The 27963-nt window shown below is 35.8% G+C and overlaps 1 protein-coding gene across 1 annotated transcript in view; it reads left to right on the top strand.

Annotated features, from left to right (window-relative positions):
• The window catches only part of ANK2 (ankyrin 2), a 372922-nt gene that overhangs the window by 217730 nt on the left and 127229 nt on the right, over positions 1–27963 (top strand). Inside the window, exons 12-18 of the mRNA XM_042780930.1 lie at positions 298–396; positions 567–665; positions 5814–5912; positions 14178–14375; positions 17962–18060; positions 18621–18719; positions 20661–20858. Coding sequence (XP_042636864.1) covers positions 298–396; positions 567–665; positions 5814–5912; positions 14178–14375; positions 17962–18060; positions 18621–18719; positions 20661–20858 — 891 coding nt within the window. The remainder of the gene's footprint in view (positions 1–297; positions 397–566; positions 666–5813; positions 5913–14177; positions 14376–17961; positions 18061–18620; positions 18720–20660; positions 20859–27963) is intronic.

Here is a 27963-nt window from a genome sequence, read left to right as displayed (position 1 = left end):
ATAATTACATTTCTATCATTTTCTTCTTTGAAGAGTAGGTCCATGTTTTGCCCTTCACTTTTGTTTTCTTAGTAGTCACACAAACTATAATATACAGGACACCACATGTCTACAAAGTTCAGTGTCTACAGGAACACACCACAACTTCTTTTCTTTCCAAATCCCAACACCTACAGGGTTGAAGGAAATGGTAACAGTATGTGACAATGTAACATTATTGCCTGCAATGTGCCAGCATGGAGTTGTGTGAGAATCGTACCTGCATGTTTTCAACTAACTTGATTGTCTTTTGCACAGAATGGTTTTACTCCACTGCACATTGCCTGCAAGAAAAACCGCATCAAAGTCATGGAACTGCTGGTGAAATATGGGGCTTCAATCCAAGCTATAACAGAGGTAGAAAAATGTTTCCGCTTATCACGAAACATGCCTTCTCGTATTCCTCCCTTCTCTTCTTTTCACCCATTTTCTGTCCTCTTCACTTCACTCAAGTTTTATTTATCTGAAGAAGCCCCAAAGTCCCTACTGGTGCAGAGGAGTAAAACTGCTGTTGCTTTGTTTCGCAGTCTGGCCTCACACCAATACATGTGGCTGCCTTCATGGGCCACTTGAACATTGTCCTCCTTCTGCTGCAGAACGGAGCCTCTCCAGATGTCACTAACATTGTGAGTATGGCTTGGGTTAGAATAACCACAGGGAGAAAGAGCAAGAAGAACAGAGAGTATGGGTGTGTGTAGCTATGTGTGTGTGTTAAGTGAGCAACTGAGCTTTTAGAAGGGCTCCTGTGATGAAATATTTTGAAACAAAATTACTAGAACTTCACTGAGAAGAACCTTCATAGGGTAAAAATAGGTTAGAAAATAAAATGGAAGCTGTAGAATAAGACCTTTTAAACATCCAGATACAGATGGATTGGACATGCATCCTAAATGCATTTATTAAAGCAAAATACATTTCAAAATGTTCCTGAAAGTGAATGGATGATTGGTTAGAATAAAATCTTCAGGACTTAATCCAGTTGCTTGAATGAATTGTACTCCAGATAGTTTTGGTTAAAATATCAAAACAATATAGTCAATACCATAATAAATCATGTCAAAAAATTAACCAGAGATAGATCAATATTAGGAATTGTTACTTGATATCAAATCATCAGTTCATGAATTTTCCATTTTCTAACCTTACTTTGATTTTTAATTTTGATTTAATTTTGTTTGCTAGAGTGGAGGCCTCTCTTCCGTGAAACATTTTTGCCCTAGCAACTTTTTTTCTTCTTCTTTTTTTTTTTTAATGTATCCTGTAATGAATCCAGACAACTTTCATTCTGTCAATCCATATAAGATATTCCAGAGTCTGTCTATCGAAAGTAAATTAGCATTTTGACTTCTAGCATTTTGGTATTTTTCTAATTTTCTTGAATTCTGCCCCTTTATTGTATCATGACAAACTACCCAATGAAAACTTCTCCTGAGCAACAGCACTTGCTCTGCACATGATGCAGTCATTTATCTGCAGCTCAAAAGACCCACTTAATATTGTAATTAAAAGAAACAAAAAGAAGAACATAGATAGCAGAAATAACTCACCCCAAATAAATGTTTGCTCTTATTACTAAAATGAATTATATTTTCAAAAGTGATTGATCTCTGTTGCTAAATTTTGGTATCTTATTCCATTTGAGTTGTGAAATAGAATGTCAAATTTCACATCTTATTTTTATTCCCATATCCTTTTCATTATGTATATTTTGCACAGTTTTTCTGCTGAAGTTTCTATTGCCTGGGCAAAATCCATTGTGGAAATAAACTTATTTGATTTTAAGTATTAGTAAATGCTCTCTCTTCATATCATTCAACAATTGAGCATAAAACTATTAAAATATTTAAATATAAGGCCCATGTTTATAACTTTATCAAATTATGGCTTATTTTTTCTAAGATAATAATATTATACATTAATAATATTATACATTAATCTTTGATTACCCAGTTAAGCATAAGAGTAATTTTACAACTTTCCAACTTAGGTTTAATTTCCAGCACTTCTTAGAACTTTAAAAGAAACCAACATCCACCATTTTTTGGCTGACTTTTTCCCCCTTTTATTTTTTTGTTGACACCTGTATAGACTTACAAATAGGCCAGAACTTTCAAGGAAAGTACTATGTGTACATGTCCATTGTCCTGTATTTTCCTTGTTTGCATTCCAATGCCTACAGAATTAGAGAAATTGTTATATTGTGTTAAATTATCATGTTATAATAATAACATATATATGTATATTCTATATGGTGCTTGACTAGAAGATTCTAGTTCAATATTTTTTTAGAAAGATTTTGCAAAATCATCAGAGTAATTCTCCTTAAATAGTTGTGGGATTTTGTAGCCACTCTTAATTTGCTTCCTTACATGACTAATTCTCAATCTTTTGAGGGTTATGGCTTCAAACATGTTGCCCTCTGCAAATAATTGCTATACAATGTATATTTATGTATGTGATTCTTATCATACTATATATGTTACATATAATTTTCAAATAAAATGTTAATAAAAACAGTATTTTTTCCCCTTTTTTTGGGTTCTTACACACTTCCAAAGTTTAATCATATATTGAACTTTTAACTGTTAATCTGAAGTTCCTCATTTTGTTTTCTCTCTTCATTTGTCAATTATATGCTCTTCCCTTCTATCCCTTTTGAAACACACACTGAGAGAAAGCTGATAGTATAGTAATTTCTCAACAATTTTCTTAGTTATTTTTTGTTTATTTCATTTGTTTTCCTAAAATGTGTGCTCAGGGAGAAGATACCATATAGATAGGATTACCAGAAAAACTACAGAATTCCCAGTTAAATTTGATTTGCAGATAAATGACTTTTTTTTTTTCTCCACAGAAGTATGACCCATGCAAGATTTGGGATATAGTCATACTAAAACAATTATTTCTTGTTTGTGTCAAATTCAAATATAACTGGTCATTCTGTACATATATTTGCTAAATCTGAAAATGCCACATTTAGAGGAATTTATGTTTTCTTAGCAGTGGAATGCTTGTGAACTTGTGTATTCTAGACCACGAGAATATAGTTATTGGGTCCAAAACTCCTTGCAGGTCGATTAAGAAACTGTGTGAACACTGACTGCCTGCTTGCTGTGTCAGAGTTGGTCATTTCCTGACTCCAAAGTTCCCCACCCTTGGAGCCTTTGTGTGTTGCTTGAAATCGTGTTGCATTTTTGAATGCAATGCTGTCTGTTGTGCTTTGATGCTTTCCGACTTGATGCAGCCAAATTGGAAGTCAATGTAGCTGTCAGCAGAGTCAATTTCAACAACTGAAAAGAGAAGCATGAAACTTAGTACCTGCTTTGGACATGAGCATACCCATTCTCTTGCCAGTCTTGTTTTTGTCTGAAAAATATTCACTCCACATTTGAGGTATACAAATACTCAATCATGAGCAGATATTATGACCACAATGCTGTTTTCCAGAAAGCTTATAAATGAACCTAGAAAATTGAACTGTCAATTGCAATACACCATAATCCAAAGTATTCATTGACTGAACAGTTGGTGTAGAAACCCATGCACTTTCAGGGCTATCAAGAGCACAGTGTGGAGTAGTACAAAGTGTTCTCTTCTTCCTGTAACAAATCAATGGATTCATAGTAAAGTTAACACTTTATATTCTGTTTTCTAATTTCCCCCAACACTTAAATTTAGTTAGCTTAAAATAACGACAACAAGGCTGTTGAATAATATGAGGTGCTGAACAGTCAAGAAATGGAAGTTACTGACTAAAACAATATATATTGCCATTCATTTTCTTATTTATATTTATATATCAATATAGGTAATACAAATATAAAAAGGTAAAGGCAAGTACGTTACCCGAGAGGCATTAAATAAGCATTAAACGAGAACATTTTTATAAAGTAGGGAAATTAGGTATGCATGTGCCTTTTTTTAAAAAAATAAAATTTCTAATATTTTAGATTAGGTTTCCAATCCGACTAATCAATTTCAAATGTTTTAAAAACATAACAAATAACTTATTTAACTCTTGGGCATATTTTTATATTTTTAAAACCTCTTACTTGATAAGCTTGAGTAGTCAAATAAGGATGTTCATTCATCATTGAGTAGGAACTGTGAGTGCATCTTTGACTTAATCTTTGTAAGTAAATTTATTCTTGTCTTTATTTCTACCAAAATGAGTAAAGTTACTATACCTTTATGAAATCTAAAGATAAAATGAAGATTTAAGGTGTTTTTATTGTTGTTTCAATAGTTGGAAGATCTTATCTTCATCTATTTAGAAATAGACTTAGGATATTTCAGTTATAGCAAATTTTCCTCTACGGACAGCCATTATTTCTAACTTGTTTTCTCTATCACTTAAAACCTAAGTCTGAAGACAAATACTATTTATTATTCTTGTGTTATTTCCAAAACAGTGTGTATATTTATTTTACAAGAATCAAATATGCCATCAGAACTTAAGGTATTAGAGAATAAATGAGTCATCAAGAAAGAAAATTTAATGTGCAAATTAATGCTCTCAAAATCAAGTCATTTGAAATGAGTTTCTTATAAGTTCAAATAAGTCATAGTTCTTTGACAACTTGGATGAATTAACTGAGAGGTATGTACCAAACAAAATTTCACCTTAAAACTTCTAAGTTTAAGGATTTGTTGTGCAAGGAATCTGATGTAGTTATTCACTGGAATTTGTCAGAAATGTTGAAATTACCCCAACCAACTTTAAAATGAATTTGGTAGTTTTGGATGGTTTGTTTCACTTGGTTGAAATCAGTTTATTTTTTAGAAAAGTTGTGGTGAATAAATATGTAATTATTTTTATTCCAACATCTTATTTTTTTATAACTGTAAAATTATGTACGTGAAAGAAACTGCCTTCTTTGGAATGACATGTGGTTTTAAAATGTGCTGATTAAAAAACAAAACTAAACTCTCTTAGCAGCAGGAATTAACTGGACTCCCAAAGACAAAATTCTCTTACATCTAATCTTTATCCTTCATGCTGCAGCTTATGCTACCATTTCCTGATAAGTGAGTCATTCCTCTATGCAGCTTGAAGATACCTGGGGAATGATGTCACTTCCTGTGCTGCCTACCTGAATGGATGACACTGTTACCGGTTGCTTTACTCATTTCTCAGTCTTTCTCTCAGATAACTGTTTATTATTAAACATACTCATTAATATTAAACAGGGTACTTCCAGGGCAAATTAAATTTTCTTACAGCAACTGTCATAATGTAGTCTCATAATACAAAGACAAACTAGATGCCAAAAAATAGTTTTTTTCAGAAATAAATTTTGGATTTTGAAAAGGACTAACTTAGGTGTAGTGCCAGTGAGGTGATTGTTGCAATATGCTGAATTGATTTTCAGCATTTAGAGGGTTTTTTGTTTTTTTTTTAAATCAGATTAAGTTGAGGTAGTTAGGTGTGACAATGACAGATTTTAGATTTATAGAATGAACATAACTTTATCACCAAAAACAATTTAAGTTATGCTAAGTTGATTGTGAAGTTAAACCTCAAGGTATCTATGATGTTTGATTGGTTTGTCATGGACTGGAAAACAGCAGCAACAACAAAAACATATCTTTTATCCTTGAAGACAGAGAATAATAAAAATTATATTTTTCTAGATTAAATAATTACATCTTTTCATACAGACATCTTAAATCCTTGGATGTGTTGCTGAATTTCACAAAAAGGGACATCTTTATTCTTTACCATCTGGAACAGTGGGTTTAGTTATGATTCAACAATCTTTGTTTCCTCACAGCGTGGGGAGACAGCACTGCACATGGCAGCCCGGGCAGGACAGGTGGAAGTTGTACGATGCCTTCTGAGAAATGGTGCCCTTGTGGATGCTAGAGCCAGGGTAGGTGCTGGTGCTCAGTTCTCATCTATTTATGTGATTCCTGCCTTTAAGTGAGGGTATTCTTCATTTCTTTCATTGAAAATGACATGGATTGTTAGTGAAAGTATTAATTCAATCATTTTTTTTTTCAGGCAAAAAGAAACAGTAAATGTATACAATGAAAACTGCACCTCAATTTCAAAAATATTAATATTTGAAAGAAATGTGATTTAGTATCTTGAAAATACCGTATTGGCTTATATTTTAATATTTTTTTAACCTATGAAAGCCTTTCACACTTTTTTTGCTTCCTTTTTGTGAATTCGAAAGTTTACCACTATTATATAGATGCTGGAGGCTCTGGTAGCATGGTGCCTAAGGCACTTGACTGGTAACCAGAAGGCTGGCGGTTCAAACCCACCAACCACTCCTCGGAAAGAAGATGGGCAATCTACTTCCATAATGATACTGCCTCGGAAACCCAAGGAGGGGTCGCTATGAGTTGGGTCCGACTTGACGGCACATAACAACAATATAGATGCTATAAAACTCATTGTAACCAAGTAGATTCTGAGGCATAGTGACCAATAAGACAGTGTAGAACTGTTCCACAGAATTTCCAGGGCTGTGATCTTTATGGAAGCAGACTTCCCCATCTTTCTCCTGTGGAAGGGCTGGTGGTTTGAACAGCTAATCTTTTTTTTTTTTTTTTTTTTGGTAATTAAATATAACATTTTTCTTTAAATTTTGTCATTTTTGAGAATAAATACAGCAAAAATACACTAATTCAACCATTTCTACATGTGTAATTCAGTGACATTGATTACATTCTCTGAGTTGTGTGTACGTTCTCATCCTCCCTTTCTGAGTAATTCCTCTTCCATTCACATAAACTCACTGCCTCCTAAAGTTCCTATCTACTTCTAGGTTGCTCTTGTCAACTATCCCATGTTCATAGTTCTTAAAAGAATATAATGCTCAGCTGTTACATTGTGAGAAATGGTAGTCAGTGTCATGAAACAAACTGTGTATGAACTGCTACAGGGAAAAATGAATTTGCTCTGTAAACTTTCACCCAAATCACAATAAAAATAAAAAATAAAAAAAAAGCATAATGCTCAAGGCAGAGAGAGATATATGTTTTTGCTAGTTACCCTCTACCATGGAGTCTATTCTAACTCCCATTGTGTTTCTGAGACTGTAAATCTTCACAGAAGTAGATCACCCCATCTTCCTTCCATGGAACGGCTGGTAGGTTTGAACTGCTGAGCTTCTGGTTAGCAGCAAATGCCTTATCCACTGCGCCAAAAGAACTCCTTTTTTATAGACACTATACATTAAAATTTATTTTTTACACTAAAGATTTCTGTGACTTCCACAGAAATCACTTGTTATTTAAAAACAGATATTCCTTCACCTGTTTCACTTTCCTTCTTTCTATGATGAGTTCTACCTTTCTTATTTTAACATTACCCACTGTTTCAAAATAGAAGAATGTTGGCACTGAGATTTCATCAGACTTGTCTTGTTCTTGATCAATTCTAATTCTTTTTTTGAAATTTCATTTCCTAATTTCTTTTCTCACTTTTTCCTTTGTACTGACTAAACCAGTTGTTTTTACTGATGCATTAGGTCTTCTATTTCCTTTTCTACGTTGTTCTAATGACTTTTGTACTGGTATCTTTGGAATTGCCATAAAATAAATTATTTCTTTCCTTCTTCAATACCTTTTATATGTAAACTATAACTCACTTCAGTATGAGACATATCATCATAACTCCATTTTAGAAACAGTGATTCACTGGAATGAAAACATCTGATTGGAGTCCTACTAATTATGAAGGATTTTAGGCAAGTCACTTCATTTTTTTAGGGCTTCACCATTAAAATGTGAGAGGTATACTCAGAGACACCAAAACCCTTTCCAGACTTTAACATTCTCTGACTGTGAATATGTAGTTCCCCACCCCCCCTAAATAATGGTTTCCATTGATCTCCATACAGAATCCAGTAATATATAGGCAGCTTTAGACTTTATCTGCCCTTGCATAAATTGTACAAGTAGTGGTTTATCACAAGTAATTTATATTTTCATATATTTAAACCTCTCTTTATTCAAATTGTAGGACTATTATTTCACTGCCTTGGTATATTTTTCTTGTTCCTTTTATGTTTACTTGGCATTGAGCTAGTTTTTAAATATTATTATTGTCAACCTATATACATTCTCAGTATCGTGAACTTCACTATTTTTACCAGAAACTGGGGTAATGTTGGGATCAATATTTTTCTGTAATCCATATTGAAAAATAATGGGATTCTCCATTTTCCTCTTTTAAGAAAAAAACCTCTTAATATTTTTTCTATTATTGAAATTCTAATTGATTCTATTTTTTATATAACTTGCTGAATACTCATGAATCACTGTCAATTTTTCTAAATTGAATTGTTGTTATTAGGCATCACTGTGAGTTGATTCCGAGTCATAGAAATCCCATGTCACAGAGTAGAGCTGCCCCATATGGTTTACTTGACTGCAATCTTTTCAGATCACCATGTCTTCCCCTTGAGGAGCCACTGGGTAGATTTAAACCACCAGTATTTCAGGTAGCACTTTGTACCACCAGGGCTTCAAATTGATTTAAACTGTTATTATAGCCTGAGATCTTTTCAATACCTTCTGAAACCCTTTCCTCAAAAATACCAGGTTGTAGGCTCTTTTCTTTGAAATGTTGTTGTTAGGTGCCATAGAGTCGTCTCCAACTCATAGCAACCTCATATACAGCAGAATGAAACACTGCTTAGTCCTCGGCCAACCCCATGATCCTTGTAATACCTGAGCCTATCGTTGCAGCTGCTGTGTCAATCCATCTCATTGAGGGCCTTCCCCTTTTTCGTTGGCCCTCCACTTTGCCAAGCATGATATCCTTTTCCAGGGAATGAGTGGCCCCTTCTTACAACATGACCAAAGTAAGTAAGATAAAGTTTGGCCATTCTCGCTTCCAAGGAGCATTCCGGCTACACTTCTTCCATGAAAGATTTGTTAGTTCTTTTAGCAGTCCATGGTACTTTTATCATTCTTCGCCGACACCACAACTCAAAAGCATCAACTCTTCTTTGAAACACTGCAACTTTCATTTTATAAATTTTTAATTTTATTTATTTATTCATTCATTCAGTTCTACACAGATTCCATTATTTTTATTATTTTATTTCACCTTTGGATTTAGTTCTGTGGTCTACCTCTTTTAATTGGCACAGGATCAGACAGTGTTTAGTTCTATTGTACTTAGGGTCGCTATGAGCTGGCATTAACTCAATAGCCCCTAACAACAACAAAAATTATTATTCCTATTTCAAATGTTCAATTTCATATGACATTCTTTAGGTCTTTTCAGCTTTATCCCCTATCCTAAGATACAATTGAACTCCTTTCCTTCCAGCATCCTTCTGATAGTGGATAAGAATAGCTCACCTTAGACAGCAGCACTCTTTAAAGGTCAATATGCATAAAAATCACCCAAGGAAACTGTTAAAATACAGATTGGGATTCAGTGTATCTTGAGTCTGAAGTCTGCATTTCCAACAAACTCCCAGGTGTTGCAGCTGCTGCTGCTACTGGGATTACATTTTGAATAGCAAGGACCTAAGGTTTTTTCTTTCACGTGTTTTACATTAAGTTGTACTTTCTCCATGAGTTTGTAATTTTTAACTTAACCTTTTATTGTTTCCCTGGAAGTGTTTGATTTGTACAATACTTAATAATTCATAAAGCATTTTAACTTAGATTATTTTGTTCCACAGGCAGAACCACCTTGGGTTGTAACATGAGCATTACTACATGGGGGCATAGGGTCCTGAAGTTTAAGATTGTGCTGATTCATCGGAAGCCACAGAGTTAGGAAGGACCAGAAAGAAGATTCCAAACCTTGATGCTTTCCACTACCTCATATACAAATTCTGTGTTGCTGTTCTTCTCTTACATATCTGCTGCTAGAGAGAATCAGACTTCCTCTCTAGCAGATCTCTGTATTTTAAGAATAGTGTACGTTGCTAGAACAGAAATCCATTCAAACTACTTTAAGCCAAAAAATTGTTGAGGAAAGGGGAAAGGGGAAATTACTGGTTCACACCACTGGGAAGTTCAAGAATGGAGCTGACTTCAGTCATGACAGAAATTTTGGAAACAAATAATTTTGGATGTCTGTCATTCTTCCTCTTCTTTGCCTCCTCATCCTGTTTCTCCTTCTCCTTTGGTTCTATTCCTTGCTCTTACCTTTTCTCTGCTGACATTACTCCTATTTCAGATGTAAAAAGAGCTATTCTCTCCCATCTGTGCAATTACCTGGATTCTAATTAATCACGTTACCATTCTGAGGTGATCACTATTGCCAGGATACAGGATTCATGTCTGGGCCTTTAAAGGGCCAATTCATGTGGTCAGGGGAGGTGGGGTAAGATAATTGGCAGCCTATATAGTACCACACTCTGTATAGGTACACCCTGGTGGCATAGTGCCTAAGGCATTTGACTGCTAACCAGAAGGCTGATGGTTCAAACTCACCAGTCACTCCTCAAAAGGAAGGTTGGGCAGTCTACTTCCATAGTGATAACACCTCAGAAACCCAAGGAGGGGTTGCTGTAAGTCAGATCCCACTTGACAGCAGTGAGTGGTTGTTTTTTTGTTTTGTTTTGTTTTGGTTTTGGTATAGTACCACATAGAGTAGGGGATGCATACCTCCCCCCCCCCCCAGAAGGATGTAGAAAGGATGTAGGATGTACTGGCAAAGAAATCAATACATATCTGCTCTGTTTTACCTCTTGGTTTTCCAGCACACATATACACAAATATGTAGATCCAAAATCTCCCTTTCTTAACCTAATACCATTGCTGTACAATTTAACCTCTCCCAAAGGAAAATACTAAATAATTGGTTCAAATACTACATTGAGCACGAGGGTTCAGATCTCTGTAGTATTCTCAATCAGGTTTAGAAATAACACCTCAAGATTATATACAAATGGAGCTAAATGATAGTTTTGCCTACTCCCAATATCTGATAAAAGAAAAACATATAATCACATTTTCTCCTTTAAAAAGTAGAAGCACCATACACTATTCAACAGTCAAGAGCATAAGACATTCTGCTGGACAGATGGGAGAGCAGGGACTGAAATAGCATAAGTTCCTTGGTCAACAAAAAGTGTTTTTCCCTAGTCCCTGTTCTTAGGAAAGCCTTTCTTGTCCAGTGCCCTTCATGGACATAATTGAGAAGGCTACCAATGCCTACTCTTCTGGTCTCTTTCTTTAGAAAAAAAAAAAAAAAACGATTACCTTCTGATCAGTTCTGTTTCATGGTGATCCCATGTGTGTCAGACTAGAACTGTGCTCCATAGGATTTTGAATGCTGAATTCTTAGAGGTAGATTTCTAAGCCTTTCTTGTGAGGTGCTTCTAGGTATACCCAAACTGCCAGTCTTCTGATTAGTAGCCAAGTGTATTAACCATTTACACCACCCAGGGACCCTGTCTCTTACTTTAAGTACCCGCATTCTGTTAGCAGAAGGCTGGCGATTCAGACTCACCAGTCACTCCTCAGAAGGAAGGTTGAGCAATCTACTTCTGTAGTGATACCACGTCGGAAACCCAAGGAGGGGTCGCTGTGAGTTGGATCAGACTCCAGGGCAGTGTGTTGCATTGCATTTGTAGTGTTTCCTTTAGTGATTGAGCAGTTGCAGGACTTTTAGGCTTAAACTCACTTAAAACTTATCTTCCTTCAAACTTTAGTTAACTGCCAGTACAGTAGGCTCCTGGAAACTCTGTTAGCTAGTAGCTAACAACAGAAATGTTATCAAGAACCTTGTCTCAGCCATTGATAATACTGTCTTCATAAAAGGAGACAGAGTTCAGCAAGTCTCTATATTTTGATTGCCTTGGAGCACAATAAAATGCTAACCTGTGGTGACAAAGCTGAATTCATCTACTTCCTGATCCAGACTATATCACAGTCTTTATCATGAGGGCATTATTACCTTTGATATTTGGAAGGTATCTGGGGAATCAGGCTTCTATCATTTCTTTAGCTTCCCGTGAATCTTACTTTTTCCAACTTCCCAATTCTTTGCTATGACCTGAATTAACTTTAGCTTGAGACATAAAGTCCAACTTTTGCAATTCTGATCACTCAGACCTCAAAAATTCTCATATTCCTGGGTACAGGTTGAAAGAATTGTCTTCAAAACTCAAAAAAAAAAAAAACCTCACTGCCATCAAGTCAGATCTGACTCATAGTGACCTCTCCTTGTTTCTGAGACTATATCACTATGGAAGTAGATTGCCCATACTTCCTTCTAAGGGGAGGGGCTGGTGGGTTTGAACTGCCAGCCTTCTGGTTAACAGTCAAATGCCATAGGCACTATGCCACCAGAGCTCCCAGAATTGTCTTATTGTTGTTGTTGTTGTGTGCCATTGAGTTGGACCCAACTCATAACGCCCTCCTTGGGTTTCCGAGGCAGTATCACTATGGAAGTAGATTGCCTCATCTTCCTTGCAAGGAGTGGCTGGTGGGTTTGAACCACCAGGCTTCTGGTTAGCAGTCAAGGGCCTTAGGCACCAGAGCTCCTAGAATTGTCTTAGCATCATTTATATGTTCTTGCTTTTATGCTTTCAGATAGGTCCTTACCAAAAATTGAAGAAAGTAGGCAATACAACTTATTCCTGAACTTTTAAAACTAGTTCCTATAGCATGGGGTCACCATGAGTTGTAATTGACATTACAGCAATGGGTTTGGTTTAATGCCTGTAGTCTGTGAATCAAGATACAATAATTGACAATTTGTCAGTTACTTGTCTACCAACTATAAAAGGCTGCCACTTCTCAGCTCTGGGTTAAAGAGTTGTCATTGTCCCAGCTCTTCTTCTTCCTCATCTAAAAAAATATTTTAGTGTGTCACTTGCTACATTCTACCCCTCTTAAAATCTGTAAGGCAGAAGTTCAATAAGGGAAATTCAGAAACACCATAGCTTTTATCAAGTTCCTTTTGTTTTGTTGTTGGTATTCTTTTTGTTTGTTTTGCTATTCATTCATATTTGTAAATGTTCATTCTTGTGTTTCAGAGAAGGTTGTAGCTTCTAAAGTGTTAATCAGTTTTCTTTCCCAATGAGTCACCTTGTCCCAAGGGTTTTTTTAGTAGACATCTTATTATATCTATTTCTATAGATTGTACCGGCAAATAAATATTGTATTTAGAACCAAAATGCCCAAATTCAAGTCTCATTTTCATAACCAAATGACTTTGGACAATCCTAGAGAAATTATTTCGTGTCTTAATCTCTTTATCTAAAAATGGTCTAATAATACATTTTATGCCTTTCTTGTGAGCCTAATATAAAGATTCTGCATTTGCTTGGACACATCTCCACTCTATTATATCTTTTCTCCATTCATTCTTAGTCTTGGAAGCTGGCCCAGCTTTTTCTTCCTCACTTTTATTATGACATACCCTTGGGCAGATTGTAGAGATATACCTCTTTTCATCGCTAAGGTTACAATTTCCTTTCTACAAGGGACAGTGATTTGGCCTGGTTCTCTTAACACTGAAAACATTTGTGTTTCTCAAGCATGTTTTTTCTGTCCCTTTTCTTCCCTCTGGTTTTAAACAAAAAGTATTTGGCAAGTAGTTAACCCATTTAGTTCTTATCAGAGCTCTGTTTAACCTTTCAAGTCCCTGATGCTAGTCCCAGTCCCATATGCAACTTTTACTGGAACATATTTTTAAGTCAGATTACAATATCTTCTTTATCCATAGCATTTGTATCTTGGCTTGCTGAGTGGTCTAAGAACAAAAATTTTCCAACATCTCTCATTCTTTTTTCTCTTGAAACACTTCCCAGAATAAATCCTGCCTCTTAGTGAAAGGAAAGTTCTTGGACAAGAATCCAGGTCTTAGAACTTCTGGACTAGATTTCTTACTTATTCAAATCTGTCAGTTGATTATGTTTAAATATAAGTGAGAACTAAAGCCTTAATGAGTTGAGAAAGATTTTTGGGTGCTCAGAAAACAATAACTAAGTTCGTGGAGGTACATACTTTTAAAAAATCTAAAGATTTTGTGACTAATCAGATTACCTCTATAGCAAAATATACAATAAGTTATGGCCAAGGGAGTAATATTTTCCTTTGAGGTAGGGGTTCCTAGAGGCTCCAACAAGATAACAGGAAACATTTGAGTGAACTATCTAGTCAGTCTGTCCTGGCACTAACTTTTTATTTGCCTTGAGTTGTAGGAGGAACAGACACCTCTACATATTGCTTCCCGCCTGGGTAAGACAGAAATTGTCCAGCTACTTCTACAACATATGGCTCATCCAGATGCAGCCACTACAAATGGGTACACACCACTGCACATCTCTGCCAGGGAGGGCCAGGTAGATGTGGCATCAGTTCTCTTGGAAGCAGGAGCAGCCCACTCCTTAGCTACCAAGGTAAGAAATATGACATCACGACTATGTGGACCAAAATTTCCCTATGCCAGGGCCCTTCTGCTTGATTACACTAGTATCAAGAAGAGTAGGTTTTCATTAGGCCTCTGACTTACTTCTTTCTCTTTGAATATTTTAGATTCATGGTCTAAATGATCAAGGATTCCATACCATATCTCCAGAAAAAAGTACTGCATTTCGTTCTGCTAAATAATGTCAGTGTCATTTCTAGCACATGTATCCAGTACTTAAAACCAAAATGAATTTCCTAAGGCAAGATCTACTTTCTCTTTGCTTTCCTTTATAAAATCTATCATATATTCCCAAGAATGGGGGGAAAAGAAGATTCTCAAATACAATGGAGTCACTGGAGTGACATTTCTGAAAGAGGAAGAGAATGTTGCCTTAAGTTGGCAAACTTATTCACTTAGAGCTGTAGTCCTGTCTAGAAGTCCACCTTAATTAACTTTACCTTTTCCCAACATTGGTATCAGCCATCATCTACTTGGCATTTTTGTTCCCATTCTGATATCTAATCTTTACAGCTACACTTACGCCTGAGTTTTACACTGTTTTAACAGAGCTGGGCTGGAGAATCACACTTTTTTAGTTGTTGTTGTCATCTAAACAGAATATATCCCAGCCTCCATTTTACATGTTTTAAGTTTCATAATGGAGCAGAGTAATTTGAAATTTGTTATTTGGAGGTGGCTTATAAAACATGAGCCCACTCAGTTCGTTGGAGCAAAAGAAATTCAGCTAGTTCAAAAAGGTCAGAAAAATAAGATAAGTTAAAGCATAGAACTAGTGAATTTGTTGAAGGACAAAACAGTTCTCAGAAAAACAATAGTGATTTGGATTCATAGAAAGAGTTTCGATTTGCTCATCATAAATAGGCATAATTACTGAATTCAAGGGAGGAGGACATTTGAAAATATGATCTAAGCTAGCATGTTTCAATCTAGCTATTATGGCTTATCTGATTGCCTATGTATGTAAAATAAAAGTTTGATATTAACATTCATAATTATTTAAATTCTAAAAATCTGAACATTTTAAGACATTTTTAAAAAATCAAAAACTAAATAATAAAAATATTATAGTAAAAAGTAATCAAGAGAAGCTTTCCACAATGGGTCTCTCCTCATCCAGAGCAAAAAAGAATGAAGAAAACCAGACACATGGAAACAATTAGTCCAAGTAACTGGTACACCATATATCCGTAGCCTATATGACTATGAGACCAGAAGAACTAGATGGTGCCCAGCTACCACTGTCAACCACTCAGAGACGGATCTCTGTAGGAGATCCTGGATAGAGTGGGAGAACAATGTGGAACAAAACTCAAAATCTTAAAAAAAAAAAAAATGGACTGGGTTTGCTGGTCAGCTACAGCCTGGTGAAACCCCTGAGACTATGGCCCCTAGCTGCCCTTCAGGTCTGGAATTGAACCCACTCCTGTGGCTTCCAGCCAAACAAAAGACAGGCATATGAGCTGAATATTTACATTAGGTGATACACTCCTTGGAGAGATCAATCATCGGAGACTAGAAGGGCTGTGTATGCACAGGGAGACAGCTTGTGGGACAGGAGTACATGAGAAAGAAGGACACAGGGAAGAGGTGGCTATGGGGAGAAAGTGGGAGGAGAGCTGTTGCATTGTGGGAGATTACAGTCAATGTCATGAGACAAAGGGTATGTAAGATGAATTTGCTCTGTAAACTTTCACCCAAATCACAATAAATTTTTAAAAAGAGAGAGAGAGAGAGATGCTGTCCAACTTTTATTTTGTGATTCTATAGTAAAGATTCTATGTAGTTTTGACTAATAAGAGTCTCCATATCTATCAATCAAGGCAATAAATTAAAAAAAGATTCAGAAATAGAGAATAAAACATAATCTCTTGTCTTCCAAAGATTTTTAGGATTTAAAAATTATATCTAAAGCCATAGTAAATTAGGACAATAAAATACAGGAAAGATATTAAGCAGGGATGTTTTAGAGTAGAACTGACAAGAGTTCTGAACAGTAGTTGACTCATGATCATTAAAGCTATTTAAGTGTTTATAAATGTCAGAGGCTAAATGAAGTGCTGAGATTATCATAGGGGAAGGAGGGTAATGTGTGACTCAAGACATGCTTGCCAACCTCTATTTTGTGATTCTACACTGAAGATTCTGTGTAGTTTTGACTAATAAGAATTTCTAAATGTGTAAAGCAGTTGGATCACTATTCAGGAGAACTTTTAGGAGAAGGAGTTTATTTTTTCTTCCTCAGCATGTGCTTTGTCTCAAAGAACTCTACTTCATCCCAGGTGTGACCCCAAATGTGTGCTTTTGGTGAGGGAGAGATAGCTGTAACAAGTGTTGGTTGATAAGGACTAAAACAAGAAGGAGATACTAAGAAATACTTCCTACATTTATCCCACACTTGGAAAAAAAAAAAAAACTGAAATATTCATTCTCCTCCAAGGACTTATTAGTACCAAATGTTCAAAAATAAGCAAAAAAGAAAAACAGCATCTCAGTTAAAAATTGTCTGATGGCATTTTAATACAGGTAACATTGCTTCCTGGGGAATACTCTATATTTGTAACGCATGCTGAGGACAAGCCATACATTATAGCACTTTCCAGGCCTATTTGTTAAGTGTATTTACAGGCCCTGGTCAGCTCTAAAATTCTCCCACTGTGGTGCCAGAAGAGCATGTGGTTTAACTGTCTGGCCAAGAGGAGAGAGTTGAAATCATGCCAGCCTCTAGATCTGAGTCCATGGATTTATTTGTATTTGCGACATAATAGCTAGTTAGACAGTTGGTTATTTGTTACATACAGAAGACATTGAATGCATACATGGAAACATGTGTAGGAAAGTAGTTTTTTCAAAACACTTTAAAGCGTTAGTGTATTTAAAAGTCTGGTGTTAATCAGCTGAGCATCATACTAGAAGTACAATGTATTTTACCAAACGAATTGGTGTTTATAGTGTGGGTCACCTGGGAAAGGGGACAACAGCCAGGCTAGAGAGTGCTTTCTAATGGAAGCATTTTTTGTTCTGTAGACTACTTACCTTGCTATTTCTGCAGAAAATACAAATCAACTAAATGGTGGACTTTTTTTTTAAGCTGTGGCTGTCAAAATATCTTAAAATTTAAATGAACAAATTCTGAAATCAGGTGTAATAAAAAGGATGAAAGATTAGAGAGAAAGCAGCTATTGTCTCAATTGTACTAATTTAAGAGGCAAGAAAAAGACAAGTGTTTTTTTTTTCCCCCCCTTTCCACTCACAGATCAGAGCCCAGTTTACTTACATCAGAGGCTTTTATAAATTCCAGACCTATAAAGTCAAGTTTCAGTCTCCAGCTCCTTCAAAATGAAATTTCTTTTGTTCAGTCTATCAAGCCAGACTCTTGTATGTTAAGTTTCATTCTTTATCCAGTACTTTGTTTATGGTTAACAGGTTTAATGCCCTTAGTTTTTTCTCATATGGAGAATCAATGTAGTTAATTTAATATGTTAAATAAAAACTTTTTTTTTAGGTAGTAGTGAAAATAAGTACTAATTTTACTTATACTCTTTATATTTTTTTAGAAAGGTTTTACTCCACTGCATGTAGCAGCTAAGTATGGAAGCCTGGATGTGGCAAAACTTCTCTTGCAACGCCGTGCTGCTGCAGATTCTGCAGGGAAGGTAAAAATTCTGTAATACATTTCAGTTACTTAAGTCTATGGAGTTTGAAAAGTTGGAGATCTGTATTTAATGATATTTTTCTCACTCTTTTAAAGGGGTTATGAGTACAACTGATGAAACTATGCCAAATTAACATGGGGAGATAGCCGTTCATGCTTAGTCCATGTACACACAGATTCAGAGACGTTAAGGCTGCCTGGAGCCTTTTTCTTGTCAGAATAGGGCCCAGAACTTCTCTCAGTGCAGTGTAATGTCAAAATTTTTACATAGCATTTTAGATCTTTATTTATGGTGAACATCAGTTGCCATTCTTGACTACTACAAGATGGATTTTGCTAACTAATTGTAAACTCAACCAGTCATTTCCAGTTTTAGCTGAAGTGTTAATATAAAAATTATTAGGCATTGGTTTATTTTCATTCTTTTTTTGTCTATTGACTATATTAATTAGTTAATTTATTAACACGGATTTAATCAATTTCAGTTTCCAGGCATCCTGGTAGCTTTAGGGCAGCTAGCACTAATTTATTAATGCTGAAACTTAAACACACCCTTTACAGAATGGCCTTACCCCGCTCCATGTTGCTGCTCATTATGACAACCAGAAGGTGGCGCTGCTGTTACTGGAGAAGGGTGCTTCCCCTCATGCAACTGCCAAGGTGATTTGGTTTGGTTGATTACCTCTTGTGTTTTGTTAAAACACATCTCTACCTTCCTCCACTTCTTTATTTAGCCTTGGTAGAGTTTTACTACAAGAATGAGTGTAGATTAGGGCTGGAGAAAACACATTGTACAAAAATGTATGCACCTCTCTATTTCAAGTTTAATAATGATTGAGAGCCCCTGGAGCACCTGGGGCCTATGATCAGTATCCAAGGATTGCTGCTGGATTTCCTTTATTAAGAGAGTTAAAGTGAAATATCATTTGTCTCAGATGAAAGATGTTCATGTTTGTTTGGAGAAATTTAGATGGAGTAGATAGGTAAGTTAGATGTATAGACTAATGTAAGGTCATTTGAGGATCAAGATTTCATGATGGCATATAATGACATTCAACAGCTTAAAACTGCTTTTTATTTCTTGGCACACTTTGCAGTTAGATTTAATGAAATTGTGTGACATCAAGATACCTTTCCCACAAAGCACTTGATCATTATGCTGTCTTTCACTTCAGCATGCCACAGTGAGTGACAAAAGTATTCTTTTTAGTTTTTGTTACATATTTTTCATAGGAAATTCTGCAAGATTTTGTAAAGAAAAGAAAATATAGGTTCCAGAGTTATATTTGTTTCAGAGTTTTTTCCTTTACTTTTTTTTTTTTCCTCTTCATTAAATATGGCGTTTAAGATTTGGCTCGTACAAATAAACTGTGAGGTCCCCCGGTCCTCTCCATAAACTCCCATGTAAAATGTTGTTGTTGTTGTTATGTGCCGTCAAGTCAGACCCAACTCACAGCGTACCCCTCCTTGGGTTTCCGAGGCAGTATCACTACAGAAGTAGATTGTCCAACCTTCTTCCAAGGAGTGGCTGGTAGGTTTAAACCACCAGACTTCTGGTTAGCAGTCAAGTGCCTTAGGCTAGCAGCCTCATCTTTTTATTTTTGAGGTAGCAGGTTGTAGATAGGAGGGTGAGATCTGAGACTTGAATTGCACAAAGATTAACATGAGCCAATTTTGTTGCTGAGTATGTCTTCTAATAGAATATAGCCTCTTAATGTCAGGAATTGTGTGTGATTAGTTCACCTTGTATCTCCATACTTAGTACACTACCCTGTGTATGTAGGTACTCAGTAAATATTTGCTGAATGAGTAAAAAGTATTAATGTAATCAGAAACATATCAATGGGAGTATTGTAACACGGTCATGGAAGAAATAATGCATTTTATTCTGTACCATTACACCATAGCTAAAGAAGAGCATTCAGTTGTAGGTAGTACAATTAAAATCAAACATATGAACAAAAACCAAGCCCACTGGTGTCGAGTCGGATCTGACTCATAGTGACCCCTCCTTGGGTTTCTGAGGCGGTATCTCTACAGAAATAGATCACCCCATCTTCCTTCCAAGGAGTAGCTGGTGGATTTGAATCACCAGCCTTCTGGTTAGCAGTCAAATGCCTTAGGTACTATGCCACCAGAGCTCCTAAATTAGACATATAGACTAATGAGGCCAAAGCAAGTCACCTTAATGTTGAGAAGACTAGAGATGGTGTGGCTAGAAGAAACCACGGGGAAATTTAACCTGGGAAAGAAAAAATTATACAAAAAGTATCTGAAAGTATTTCAAAGTTGGTTATGTAGAAGAGGAACTTAATTTTATGTTGCTCTTCCTGAAAGAACCAATATTATAAGGGCACTTTCAGCTCTGGGGCACTGTGTACATATACCTGGCTTACAATAGATTGAGATGCCTTGTGGCATTGATTGAAAAGACTTGGATGTTGTTGGGTGGAATCTTTGATGGGTAACAGTTTGGATTAACCACAACCTTATCTTTACCTTTTGTTTAGATTAGGGATTCTTATGTCTTTCACAGGTATATATTGGAACAATTGCTAAGCTTACAATGTGTTTGTATTTTTATTTATTTGTTTATTTTAGAATGGCTACACTCCTTTACATATTGCTGCCAAGAAGAATCAAATGCAGATAGCTTCCACCCTCCTGAACTATGGAGCAGAAACTAACATCGTGACCAAACAAGGAGTAACTCCACTTCATCTGGCCTCGCAGGAGGGGCATACGGATATGGTCACATTGCTTCTGGATAAAGGAGCCAATATCCACATGTCAACCAAGGTGCTCTGTTCTTGTCTATTATTCAAAAGTCTTTTGGACAAATGTAAACAGAATCCAATTAAAGATAACTTGCAACAAAAAGGGAGGCGGTATTAAAAGGAAACAGGGTATCTTCTAGAATCCGAGGATAGGAAAGGAATCACACCTTATGAGGAGTGGAAAACCATAAAGAAGCCAGGGAACCATCCCCAGAGATTCTGTGCTTGTGTCATTACTGTTCTGGTTCCCTGGTGCCGCTCTGACAAGAATATACTGCAAATGGGATGGCCTTAACAAACAGGAGTTTATTCTCTCACAAATTGGGGGCTTTAAGTCCATGTTCAAAGTGCCAGGCTCTAGGGGCTGAGTGAAAGCCCCTCAACCTTGAGGTCCAGCTCTGCCTCCTGCTCCCGGCCCACTGGAGCTAGAGGCATTTCTTCACTCAGACAGCTGCTGGCTGCTGAGGCTGAGAAGCCCCAAGGTTGCCAAGGAAAAAGGCACAGCCCTGATGTTACCAAACCACATGGCAGACCATTAACTTAAGGCCATTTTAAGTCCCAAGGTCGGCAGAGCATAGCAGGCTGCTGAGCAATGACATAGCAGGCTGCTGAGCAACGACATGCTGGGTCCAAGTGTGCCACAGGCTAGAGACCATTCTCAAGACTTCTCCTTAAATACAGGAAGCAGACCACAGCCCAAAAGTAGCTACTCAGCTGCTTGTGGTAGATCCCACCGTGGAGTTGATTGCCAGTCTCATCATGGGGAATAACTACCACTAGCTGCCCAGCTACGCAACCAGGCCCAGCCAAGTTGACATACAAACATAACCATCACAACTACATTTTGATTTTTCTATGTCAGTTTCATTCAATTTTCTCTGTATATTTTCTTTCTCTGCTTCTCTGTGCATGGGGCAGAAGAGACTGAATAGCTCCTAATAGTTAATATTACTGTGGTTTAAGTAGTCAGCCCAGATTGCCTTACTACCTGCTAATCTTAATTCCAAATTCCAGAGAGAGAGATGAGGTGCTGTTTGGAATTAGGTCCAATCTAAACTGGCAGGATCATGTCTGCCACCCTGGTCATTCTTGAGCCAACTTCAGGCCTACATAATCATAATCTTCTAGTTTGGTCACGGGGAGAGAAGGGTAGAGAGCATGTGTTCTTAATTTGACTTCAGTCATTTCAGCCTTTTTATAGAGATTAGTCTTTTGAGGACCACCATAACTATGATCCAACTCATGATGGAATAGCAGGGAGATAGTGAAAAAACATATTATTTAACTATGTGAATATGCTGATTTTCACAGGCATATCTCTATCTTTATCTCCTCAGTGGAGCCAATTGCTGAGAAACTAAAAAATTGAAGACCTTGTTTATAAGTTAATTCATTATTCAGATCTCTTGATGTTTTTGTAGTACATGGCATACAATTAGTAAAAATTAAATTTCTTAATATTTGCCACAAATATACAACTACTATATATGCTCACTGTTGAGTTAATCAGTGCTTTTGGAAAGAATCTGTTGCAAATTGATTTTAATAACATTTGTAAATAGATTAGGTAACATGTATCCTTCAGAAAGTTCTATAAATTAGGCAGGTTGTCTTGAGTGCCTCCGGAGTTCTGCTTTGTCTTTATCACCCAGAGGTGTTCCAGTAACTTTCTTGCCTTATGCACTTCTCTGTCCTCTATCAAAAGTCCTCAAAGAGCCTTTTTAAAAGTGTGGACAGAACTAATTATAGAGTAAATCCTCCAAAAGATGTTTGCATTTAAACAAGAAAGAACACAATGAAGCTTGATGGTGGAATTCAGTGAATCAGCCAGTTAAGAAAGTTTGGGGCATGAATCTCCTTGTGGCCATTGAAATCATGCCATTCTGGTGGTCCTTCAGCCAACTTAGGATATTCTGCCCGTAAACCAGTCATAGGATATTTCATTTAATATCAATATGTGAAGGGGCATGCAAGTGTTAGCTTTCTTTGGAAATAAATAAATCTTCATTTGAAAATAAACAAAAGAAATGCATAAACCAAGCATAATTTTGTATAAGACAAAAATTCTAGACATTTCATGAAGCTCATTTGGCAATGTTTCTAGTGGTGTTATTTTTTTTAATGCATTTTATTGAAATATAATTTGTGTGTAGTGAAATACACAAAACTAAAGTGTCATGGGTTAATGCATTTTTTTTTGTTGTTGTTGTTGTTGCAGTGTTCTCTCCCCTCCTCTCCCACCCCTGGAAACCAACAAAGAAAGTTTCCCTCCATATATAAACCTTTTCTTGACCCTCCACAAAAATGAACTAATACATTTGTTCTTCTGTGATTGATTTATTTTACTCAGCATAATGCCCTCCAAGTTCGTCCATATTATCTGGTGTTTTTCAGACTCTACATTATTCTTTAGTGCTGCATAGCATTTCATTATGTGTACGTACCATAGTTTGGTCATCCGACCTTCCGGTATAAATCTTAAAGAGAAGTCCCTTGCAGATATGTAATTTTCAGCAAATATTAATTTGTTGCTGTCATTCTTGTTATGTGCTTTTTCATGGTGTTGATTTCTTTGTTCCATATAATTTTCTATGCTGACTCGTTTTGTTTATGAATGTGTTATCACTTCCTTTGTTGCTATTGTTTTAGTATTTGCTGAATATTTATGCTGGTCCTCTTTTGTGATGTGAAGGTTTATCATTTTTCTTTGAGGTTACCCTGTGATTTATAGGTTTCTTCCCAAGTTTAGAATAGTCTTTTCTATCTTGTAGTTTTCTTGACTTCCCTACCATCTAGAAGTTCTGTAATGACACAGATTTTTTTCCCTCTTTTTGGTTTGTAGTTGTCCTCATTTGTCTGTTGGTATCTCTGGTTCCCTGTTTACAATATTGTAGGCTTATTTACTTTGGATACTTCTGTAGCTGGGTTGGTGTCTGGGTTATATCATCAGATGTGTTAATGGTCAGTTGTTGTTGGCTATTGTTGCTTCTTTGTCCAAAGGGTTCCCTTTAGCATCTCTTGTAAGGTTGGTCTGGTTTTAACAAATTCCCTTCATTTCTGCTTATCTGGAAATGTCCTCATTTCACCATCATATTTGAGGGACAGTTTTGCTGGGTACATGATTCTTGGTTGGAAATTTTTCTCTTTCAGTGTTTTATATATACCATCCCCTTGTCTTTTCGCCTCCATGGTTTCTGTCGAGAAATCCGAACTTGGTCTTCTTGGTTGCTCCTTGTAGGTAACTTTTCGTTTTTCCCATGCTGCTCTCATGATTCTTTCTTTATCTTTGGTTTTGGTAAGTTTGATGATGATATGTCTGGGTGATTTTCTTTTGGGTTCTGTCCCGTTTGGATATATTCCTGAATGGATATATTCTCATCTTTCATCATACCAGGAAAATTCTCTTCCAACAAATCTTCAACAATTTTCTCTGTGGTTTTATTTGTCTCTTCCTGTTCTGGAATTCCAATTACATGTAGATTATTCCTTTTGATGGTATGCCACATGAACCTTAGGCTTTCTTCATTTTGTTTTGATCTTTTTTCTGATTTATCCCTTTCCAAAAAAGTGTTCAGGTATTTGCCTTCAATCTCCCTAATTCTCTCTTCCATTGATTCATTTCTGCTCCTTTGCCCATTCAATGTCTTATCTATTTCTGAAAATTTATTATTAATCTTCTGGATTTCTACGTGTAGATTTTGTATCATTTCTAATTTTTCATTTATTTTGTCATTTTGTTCTTATATTTTCTTTTGAAATTTTCCTAGTGTTTTCCTTGATCTGTCTCTTAATTTGTTGAAGATACCTAAATGTAATTCTTTTGAATTCCTTATCAGGGAGTTCCAATGTTGTGTCTTCTTCAGGGATGTGTTTTGGGTCTGTATCCTGGGCCTTGTTTCTCCTGCTTTATCTTGCTTCTTTGTGTGACCTGTGATGCTCTGTTGTCTCCAAGGCATTATGATGTTTCTGTGTTTATATTTAATGGGTGATTGTATGTTGGAGTGGTTTGCCCATGATTTTCATTTTCTTTGTTTTGTTTGTATGTTATCTATACAAGCAGGGTACTGTGCTCCTGTATTCACTAGCTGATAGCCCTTATACACTCACCACCTGTCTCTTTTCCTGTTGTCAGCCTCTCGTATGTGCCTTCTGATCTTGGCAAACAGAGCCTATTCTTAGGTCCCTGGAATGTGAATGAGAGTGCTATCACTTTAAAATCCAAAATGGTTGCCAATTGTAAAGATTCAAAATAGCTGCGCCCTTGGTCACTTTAAATATCCAAAATGGCTGCTGCTTGTAAACATTCAAGATGGCTGCACCCTTGGTCACTTTAAATGTCTAAAATGGCTGCTACATGTAAACAATCAAAATGGCTGCACCCTACAGACAGAGGAAAGTCAACATCTCAGGTTGTCTCCATCCTTGCTGTTTCCCTTCCTAGTCATAGGCCATCAATACAGTCATCCCTGCAGCCCTTGGTGACCAGGGCTGATCTTTATGTCAGTTCTCAGGTCCCAACACCACTTGGAAATATTCAGCCTGTTTGTCCCATCAGAGCAGCTGACAGTCTGCAGCTCCGACAATCTCTGTACTCACTGTTTTCCTTCAGGTTTTTCCACTAGTTCGTACCTAACCCACTTCTATATAGTTCCTTTCAAAGCTCAGGGCTCCATGATTATTTTCTGTATCTTTGTCAATTGTTTTATCTTTTCTTTGTTGAAGAGGATCTGTGTCACTTGTCTGCCTATTCCTCCTTCTTACCTAGTGGTGTTATTTTTAATTCATAAGAGTACATACATATATTTGTAAAATTTCACCTAAATCACAATAAAAAGTTTAAAAAAAAAATTTAGAATCAGTTCTCGATGTCCTCCCTATTGCTATTCTAAACATATTACTTCCTTTGAAAGAGTTCTAGAACTCAGCAAATATTCAATGAGTATTTTTGACTTTACAAACTCAGCAGTTAGGAAGATACTCAATTTGGATCACAAAGTAATTATCTTATCTTTACAACAATAATTTTACTATTAGATTTGGGAGGTATCCTCAAGACAAAAAGTCAGATATATTTGTCATAAGAGAAAGCTTTAAGAAAATATGTTTAGATATATTTGAAAAATAATACAATATATAGAATTTATATATAAAAATAGAAGTTTGCCTTGGAGAGAGGGGAATGAGAAGATATAATTTAAGGGATATTGAGTTTCTGTTAGTAGTGTTGAGAGCTCTTGGAAATAGAGGTGATGGTTGCAGAATATAATGCATGTAATTAATGTCATATAATTGTCTACTTAAAAATAGTTAAAATGGCAAACTTTTATTAAATGTGTATTTTACCACTATAAAAATTAAAAAGAAAAATTATACACACACACACACACACACATGTATATGTGACCTTCCCTCTAGGTTAGTATTATAATAATTTATGACCTTCCCTCTAGGTTAGTATTATAATAATTTAACTAGAAAAGTATCTTAGGCAAGAAGCAAAACTGGGAGTAAATTTTCTCATTGTGTTTAAAAAGAAAATATGATCACACTCTCCAAATTATTATTTCTCAGTAAGAACGATAATATAGAAACTATATTAATTCCTTATTCAATCACTGTAATAAATAAGTAAAAGCTGTTATAGAGTCCACCAGGAAATAAATTAATTTTAAGAAGACCCCTTCAATGTGTTCTATTTCCTGATTTACTAGAAAGGTTTACAGAATATGATTCTGATATACAAGAATATCATGATAAACTATAGAGGATTTTTACACTGATTGTGAGTTTACAGTCTTACATTTCTAGAAAATCCATTCTGAAAACAGGTTAGAAAACAGCACTTATATTTGAAATATCATTAAAAATGTCTTTGAGATATTTGATTATCTGATGATCACTTTAGTAATATTTAAGCAGACTGTCTCTATAAAGAACAGTATTTATAGGTTTGCTATTTTAATTTGGAAAAAACTAAGATGAAGAAGAGTCTTCTGTTTCATCCTAATATTCAGATTGTTTATATTTTAGGATTATATAATATTTGTCTATAAGTGATGATAAAATATTAATGAGAAAGTATATGTCTTTCACCTTGAGCTGTGTTCACCTAGAGCTGTACAAATTTAAAAACTCAAGGCTTTCAAGTAAAATCCTCCTCTCTAGTATAGAACATTTTTCTCTGTAGCTAAATAATGCATATTTTAAAGGTCAAAACACTTGCCAATGTCTAGAAGTAGCTCCATGGATGGATACTATGATTTTCAACAACATGGCTTAGCTTTCTCAAGCTAACTGCAAATGCAGAACAGCTGTGCTGCAAAGCAGTGGTCAACAGGACTGGTAGGTTTTAATTGGATATAAATTTGGGGAAAGCATCCTACCTCAGATTACAGCTGCAGATTGTACAGGAAGAGGAATACACTAAGTATTTGAGTAATAGAGCGGAAAGAAACATGTTCTATGAAGGGAAATAATTTTTGTTCATTGCTATATTCCAAATCCCTAGGTTACTTTCTGGTATATGAAAAGTACTCAAAAAGTGTCTGTTAAACAAATGAATGGTTTTGTTTTAAAATACTCTTTAAGTTTCAATTTTGCTTGAAGGAAGGTACTTATACTTGTAGTGAGTTTGCAAGGTTGTTGTATTGACTAAATAAGTGCCTTCTTTTCTCTCCTTTCTCCATTCTTTCATCTATTATAAAATTTTAACTGGATATTGAATGAAGTATTTTCTTGATGTATATATGATATTTTACACAGAAGCAAATAAACAAACAGGTTTATTAGGCTATATAAATGATAAGATTACTTTTTATTTACCATCTAGAGAAGCCTACATAATAGTACACTATCTTCGAGTACTGAAGAAAATTATTCCGCACTCATTTCTCATAACACTTTACATTATTTACAATGACATGATATTTTATTGATGAGAATATAGATTATTCCTATGGCTATAAAGTAGAAGTATAGATGAGTGATCAATTATTTAAGTGAATAAATAGATTCAGTAGAAGTCCCAGATGGTTTGAAGAGAATATTGTTGGCTTTTTAGCTGAGTTATTTTAAAGTCTTACATTATAATATCAGTACCCAATATACAGAAAGTTGCTGAGAGTGTT

This window comes from Orycteropus afer, unplaced genomic scaffold (assembly GCF_000298275.1).
Source record: "Orycteropus afer afer isolate SDZICR_OR568_19922 unplaced genomic scaffold, OryAfe1.0 scaffold00071, whole genome shotgun sequence".
Lineage (NCBI taxonomy): Eukaryota > Metazoa > Chordata > Mammalia > Tubulidentata > Orycteropodidae > Orycteropus > Orycteropus afer.
The sequence above is the reverse complement of the archived record's forward strand: the minus strand, read 5'-3'. Positions and strand labels throughout refer to the sequence as shown.